At 50.5% G+C, this 6916-nt stretch overlaps 2 protein-coding genes across 5 annotated transcripts in view; both read right to left on the reverse strand.

The window, feature by feature from the left end:
- Positions 1–5293, reverse strand: part of LOC116073478 (forkhead box protein R1-like) — a 45451-nt gene extending 40158 nt beyond the window's left edge. Inside the window, exons 1-2 of one of the 4 annotated variants that reach the window (XM_031345405.1) lie at positions 5244–5284; positions 2439–3076 (exon numbers count right to left, since the gene is read on the reverse strand). The gene's annotated coding sequence lies outside the window, so the exon portion shown is untranslated. Of the gene's footprint in view, positions 1–2438; positions 4016–5243 lie in introns of those variants that run through there. The other 3 variants (XM_031345406.1, XM_031345403.1, XM_031345407.1) reach the window with 3 other exon arrangements.
- A 751-nt stretch (positions 5294–6044) lies between these two features.
- Positions 6045–6916, reverse strand: part of LOC116073604 (translation initiation factor IF-2-like) — a 7131-nt gene continuing 6259 nt past the window's right edge. Inside the window, exon 4 of the mRNA XM_031345687.1 lies at positions 6045–6347. Within this exon, the coding sequence (XP_031201547.1) occupies positions 6294–6347 (54 nt within the window). The 3' untranslated portion in view covers positions 6045–6293. The remainder of the gene's footprint in view (positions 6348–6916) is intronic.

Consider the following 6916-nt stretch of genomic DNA (forward strand, 5'->3'; position numbering starts at 1 on the left):
TCAGGTCCAGGCTGGTCTGCAGAGGTAGTTCTAGGACAACGAAGGCTACACAGAGAAACCCTGTCTCAAAACAAAACAAATAAAAGATGAGGTATCACATAACCCAGGTTGGTTTTGATTGACATTGGCCTTGAACTCCTGATTCTGAATGTTGAGATTATAGGTTTGTGTCACCATGCCAGGCCTCTTAGAGCCACTTCCTAACCTGGAACAGCAAGTTACAAATGCCCTAGGAGTTAGAACCTGATTAGTGGTCTTGACAGATCTTTATGAGGCCTGGGAAGATGTGCTTGTCTGAAGTCACAGAGCTGTTTAGGAATGGCTGGGACTCTGTCTCTGCCTGGCCCAGGGCTTCTTCTAGAATCCAGTGATGCCTTAAAATGAGCTAGAGAGCTACAGGAATATAAATAGGCCCATGACAAGAGGGGTGCGTGCTGGGAGCCCTGGCACCCTACACTCTGGGAAGGATCCAGATAAGGAGGTCAAGACTGCCATTGCAGCCCTGAAGGCCCCATGGGGAAAGGAGCCAAGTGCAGGAAGACATCCAGTGGAAAGTTGGAAGCAAGCTCTGCCATGGTGTCGTGGATGGAGTCTGGATGGAGATCCAGAAGCCTGGGTCATCTCCCAGCTATCCCTTGCCAGCCATGTGATTTTGCATAAGTATTTCAGCACCCTGCAAACCCTCTCTCTGCAAGATGACACTTCTATAGTTCTATGCAGAAGAGCAAATTAAGCAGTATGTAATCATTTTCTGCGAGTGCTCTCTGCTCCCAGCACAATCTCAGGAAGGCTCCAGCCTTTAATACAAGGATTAAAGAGCAGGACTTGTTTCTAAGATGAAGTACTGGTGGGACAGTTGGGCAGCAGGCCAAGAGAGGAGGAAAGTGGCTACAGCTTTTTCTGGGACCCTGCCTCTGACAGCCTCTTTTAGGTTTATGTTTAGGTTTAGCTGTGCTGGGGATTGAACTCTGAGCCCTGAACATGCTAGGCAGGCACTCTACCTTGTGTCACACCATCAGCTCTTCTCTTGGGCTTAAAAAATGTCATAGTAAAGCTGAGCATTTGTGGTGTACAACTTTAATCCCAGCACTCAGGAGGTAGAGGCAGGAGGATCTCTGAGTTCAAGATCAGCCTGATCTACAGAGTGAGTTCCAGGACAGCCAGGGCTACACAGAGAAACCCTGTGTGGGACTGGAGGGAGAATGTTCTCATAGTCTGAGCTCTTGGGAGAATTGCTTGACTCTAGGAGTTTGAGGTTAGCCTGAACAACACAGTATGACCCTCTCTCAAAAAGAATCTTGCATTGATTGGATGAAGTGATTTTCCTTTCTAGTGCCTGTTACTAGTTGAGGTGGTGGTAGGTATCTGTATTACTGAAATTCAGGCTGAGGTAGGTGGGCTTGTAGTCAGCCTAGGCTACATAATGAGACCCTCTCTCAAAGCAGCCAAGTGTGTTGGGGCTGGAGAGATGGCTCAGCAGTTAAGAGCAGCACTGACTGCTCTTCCAGAGGTCCTGAGTTCAATTCCCAGCACCCACATGATGGATCATGGATCTATAATCTATAATCATCTATAATGGGATGATTCCCTCTTCTGGTGTGTGTGAAGACAGAGCACTCATATATTAAATATTAAAAAAAACAAACAAGGGGCTGGAGAAATGACTCATCAGTTATGAGCACGTACTGTTCTTCCAGAAGTTTTGAGTTCAATTCCCAGTAACCACATGGTGGCTCACAACCATCTGTAATGGGATCCAGTGCCCTCTTCTGGTGTGTCTAAAGGCAGCTACAGTGTATTCACATACATAAACAAATAAATCAAAGGAAACAAACAACCCCCCCTCCCCCCAAATCAGGTGTGATGGCCATGCCCATAGCTGTACCCCTTTAAATGCTGAGATAGAAGGATTATAGAAAGCTTGAGGCCAGCCTGGGCTCTATAGTGATTACCAGCTCTGTCAGGCCTGTGTAATAAGGTCTCTTTCCCCAAAACATCATATGAAACCAACCAATAGCCAAGTCGACCCAAGCCCATTACTAAATTGCTTTCTTCAGGGTGATGGAGCATTTATAAACTTCTAAATCCTTTGCTTGCTGACCCAGGAGGCTTCTACTTAGTCTCAATCTTGCCAGGTGGTGGAAGTGTCTGTGAGCTGCTAGAATCCTTCAAAGTGGAGACATCCAGAAAACAGACAGACAACTTGGCCAGAGGGGGAATGAAGGTGAAGGGAAGCCGAGGAGATTGGAATCTGGTGCTGAATTTGCATCCAGTGTTGAGCCTGGGAGGTCAGAGAAGGCCTGGGGCACAAAAGAGGAAGCGGCAAAGGGGAGAGGTTCTTCCTTCTGACCTCCTCTATTAGGTGTAAAACCTCGGAGGAGAGGCCTCGGCTTCTGCTCTGTAATCGCTGCACTTGAGTACTCTAAGGCGAATCCTACCAGGCAGATCTGGAAGCAGCTGAAACCGCCCGATGAGTGGGGATTGCAGAACAAAGATCGTGGGGGCTTCTTCCACATCTTGGAGGAGCTCTCTAGCCAGTCTACAACATAACCAGCGAGGATGTTTTTTGTTTGTTTTGTTTGTTTGTTTTGTTTTTAGCAAGTGGGTGTTAAGCCAGATATAACCACTAGGGGACAGTAAAATCAACCCTTAAGGTCAGTATCCCTCCAAGACCCCACCTACTCTCACCTGAGGCCAAGATGGGCGGTGCCTCACCTGGCTCTCACCTAGCTAGCGCTCTGTTAACCACTTCCTGCCTAAACTGAAGTACCTCCCCGAGGTAGAGTCATTCTTAGTGGAACTGGGGGCCAATTTTGATCGGAGAGAGGGTGTGCAGCCCCGGGGGTGGGGGTGAAGTCATGCTTTCCAGAAACTCAGACCCTTGTCCTCGTCCTAGCTGGAGAGGCTATAGAGTTCTCTGCTTCAGATGGGTAGGTCTCTTTCCTAAGCAGTTTAAGCCCTGCAGATCACGAGAGCAAAGTGGGGTGGTCACTACGCTGGAACCCCAGGGACGAGCTTCAGTGGAGACTGTTCAAGTAGCTTCAAAATCCAGACTTCCGCCTCTGTAGCCATTTATCTGTCAAGGGGGAGGGAGGGTGATAGCCCACGCGTGAAGGGATGACGACTGGATGGGAGGGTGAGGTAGGCAGTTAAGACAGGGTTCAAAAGCGGATGACTTTCGGCAGCTCTCAGGTACCCGCTTTGCGTGTAGTTCCTCCTGTTTGTTACTGGCAGCCTTTCAGGGCTCAGATCAGCCGAAGTTCCGGGATTGCGTTCCGGGCCTTAACGTGTTAAAGTGTTGGAGTGGGGTCCGGAGTCCCTCCCTCCCTCCTTCGCGAATCAAGTGTCACCACCTCCAAGTCCACCAGACTGGCACGCTAGGAGTTAAGTCTGCCCGCAATCTGCAAGACTGGAGCCCGAGGGGGGAGGGGGAAGGGGAGAGCAAGGGGCTGGGGGAAGCAGACTGCGGGGAGACAGCGCCTGGAACCCCCTCCCCAGGGACCTGGCTCTGGGCCCCCAGCCCCAAAAGGGGCCCTGCCCTCCCCGGGGTCGCGCTCTCTTCCCCCGCCCTGCCCCCGCCCTCCAGCTTTGTGTCCCCAGGAGGGTGGGCTGCAGGATTTCCAGCCAAGCCTTGGCTGCCTGCTCAGTTTTTCCAAACCCTCTAGTCGGAGAAGGCGGGAGCCTTGTCAGGATAAGAGTCCCTCCCCCTCTGCCCTTGTCGGCCCCCTGGTCCAGCTTGGAGTTTCCTGTCGCCGCAGCTTTCCAAACTCCTTTCCCTTTCCGACCCTGGCCCCAGCGCCCCCTAGCCCCACCTCTATTGGATCCCAAGTTCCAAGTTCAGGTTGGAGGGGGCCAGGTGGACTCCACAATCTTAGCGAGGCGCTGCTAAAGCCTCGCTCTGCCGGCCGACCCAGAGACCTGCGGGGCGCCGGCCTGACTCCCGGCCTGGGCCCGCCCCATCCCAGGACTCGGCCTCTGGCCACCAGGGAAGGTGGCTCTTGGGGTCTCCGGCTCCCGGAAGGAGGCGGTGCCGGGGACGTCGGCACAGCTGGGCGGTAAGGTCGGTTCGGCAGATGGCCAGGCCCTAAGGCATACTTCGAAGAGGGGCAGTGTTCTCAGCGCTGGCACGGCTCTGTCCAGAGAGTCTATTATATAATAATCACCATCTATCAGGAAGCCAGGCTGCTGGAGAGAGGGTAAGCCAGGATACCCGGATCCGCGCTTCATTCAGGGCCCAGAAAGGTTTCCCCATCAAGATACGCACGGTGTGGGGCAAAGCCCAGTGGTCAGATGATGGTGATGGGAGGGGGATTCCAGGGGCTAGTGGCTAGTGAGGGGCTCTGGGCAATCTGACTGCCGCCTCAAAAACCCCTCCCTCAGAACTCTGACAGGCAGTGCCCCGAGCCAATGATTGAAGTTACTGTGGGGCTTGAGGTTAACCCTTTCTTGGGTCTTTAGTTGCTTCAGAATATAGAGTCCCTTCCACATAACTTCCCTTGACCGGCCTCCACCTACTGGGGCTAGTGCACACTGGAGAGGAGTGCCAGCATTATTTGTGTATTCGGATCACTCCAGAAACAGGAAGATGGCTAATCTCAGAAAACAAGCAGTCGCAGTCCCGGGCGCCCTCTCCGCACTGTCCAAAAGTACATTTTATTACTAGATGCAGTTGTGGGTACAGCTTCCAGAAAGTTTCGAGCAGCGCCGGCACAGCGACATCGTATCAGAAACAGGCACCTTCATACACTTATGCCCATGTCACACTTTTACCGGCAAAAGCTGACATGGACACTCGCTGGCACACCTGTGACAACCCTCGTGATGCAGACACACACAGAAGCACGACGTCTCCCCTAATTGGCCAGTAGAGGGAGCCGCTCGATTCCAGCAAAGGGCCACCGGCTTTCCTTCCCTGCTCTCAGGCTCCAGGGTTCCACCCATAACTCGTGGCTTCCCAAAGCTAGGCTCTGCATCCAGACCTGGAACCTACATTGGGGGAATGAGTCACAGCCACACCCAGGGGAGCGCTCCACAAGGCTGCTTCACGGGACATACCACTCTTGCGTTTTATTATGTACTACATTAGAGAGCCCTGTAACCCAGCCACCACCACTATACTTTTGGTTGTGAGCTTAGCCTTTAACGGCTGAACCATCTCTCCAGCCTGCCACCACCACTATCAATACTGATTTCTGGACCTACCATGAACAGGGCTTATGCCAAAAAGAATTAGTGGTAGATACCTTTAATCCTGGCATTCAGGCAAGTGAATCCCTGTGAGTTCAAGTCCAGCCTGCTCTACATACAGAGTTCCAGACTAGCCAGGGCTATATAGTAAGAGCCTGTCACAAAGCCCAAGTGTCTTGTCATTTGTGATGGGAGACTGATCCACATAGTAACTTTGAGTCAATTTGTTTGCTGGCCCTCTACCTGTGGTTGGCCTACCCTAGGGACCCTAAAGAGAGAAGCCCTTGCTCCTCTGGAAGAGGGCCCAGGCTCAGTCCTAGAACCCACATGGCAGCTCACAACTGTGGACACCAGGCACACATTGGGTGCATACGTACATACATATGAAGACACTACTCATAAAATAGTTCTATTAAAAAACAAACAAGCCAGGCAGTGGTAGCACACATCTTTAATCCCAGCACTTGGGAGGCAGAGGCAAGGCGGATTTCTGAGTTCGAGGCCAATCTGGTCTACAGAGTGAGTTTCAGGACAGCCAGGGCTACACAGAGAAACCCTGTCTCAAAAAACAAAACAAAAAAACAAAAAACAAAAAAAAAAAAACAAAAAAAACCAACCAACCAAACAGTTGGGCATAGTGGTCCATTCCTTTAATCCCAGCACTTGGGAGGCAGAGGCAGACAGATCTGTGCATTCAAAGCCAGCCTAGTCTACAGAGTGAGTTCTAGACAGCCAGGGCCACAGAGACCCTATCTACAAACAAATTCAATGGCCTAGAACATGGCCATTTGGTAATATGGAAGTGCTCTGTAAGTCATAATGTTATAACACACGTTATAGAGTCCTAGTCTCTCCACTTTCAGGGCTTTTTAACTATTTTATTTTAGATACTCATGTTTGCCAAGTTTGAGCTCAGGTTCCATATGTAGCTGAAGATCTTGAAGTCCTGATCTTCCGGTCTTCATTTCCTGTCACGATGAGGTCTTCTTCATTCAGGGCTTATGCCCCTGCCCAGCTCTGGACCTCCCAGACTTGCTTAGTGCTCAGCTCCACTCATGCAGTCAACATTCACTGAAGCCCTGCTGTGAACCTGGCCAACACCTGAGTCACTCGTGCAAGGAACACAGAGACTGGAAGTTATGATCTGAGTCCTCAGGAATCTTGTGCCAGCCAGATGTACAGACAGGAGAAACGACAAAATATGGGAGTCAGTCCTGTGGTGGGTGGCACTGATGAGACAGGTGATCAGAAGACACCATGTGCTAGTGCTCTTTGTGATGCAGTCAGTGCTCTGCACTGGTTGGTTTCATTCTAGGTGAGGGGGCAGAGGGATAGAAGGAAAGTGTCCTGGGATAAGAACACTTGAATTCTAGTCCTAGGTTCACAGTTCCAGTTGTGAAACTCAGTAATTCCTTAAGCCACACAAGCCTCATTTTTCTCATTTATGGAATGTGGCTATAACTCCTTCCTTGTAAGTCCTCGGTGGCAACCATTGAGATAATATATGTAATGCTTTTAAAAACTGCCTAGAATTTTTATCTTCCATGGGTCTAACATCCCATAGGAATGGTGTTTGTGTGTGTGCTAGGAATGTATGTGTGAAGCCTTTGGAGCGAAAGGAGAGTTTGAGAAGACAAAGGTTTCACTTCCTCAAACATTTTCTTAGCATCCAATTTGCACTGTTGAAGGTTTAATTGAAAAAAATTCAATCTATATCCTCAGTGGCGGG

The sequence above is a fragment of the Mastomys coucha genome, unplaced genomic scaffold, assembly GCF_008632895.1.
Source record: "Mastomys coucha isolate ucsf_1 unplaced genomic scaffold, UCSF_Mcou_1 pScaffold23, whole genome shotgun sequence".
NCBI classification, from domain to species: Eukaryota; Metazoa; Chordata; class Mammalia; order Rodentia; family Muridae; genus Mastomys; species Mastomys coucha.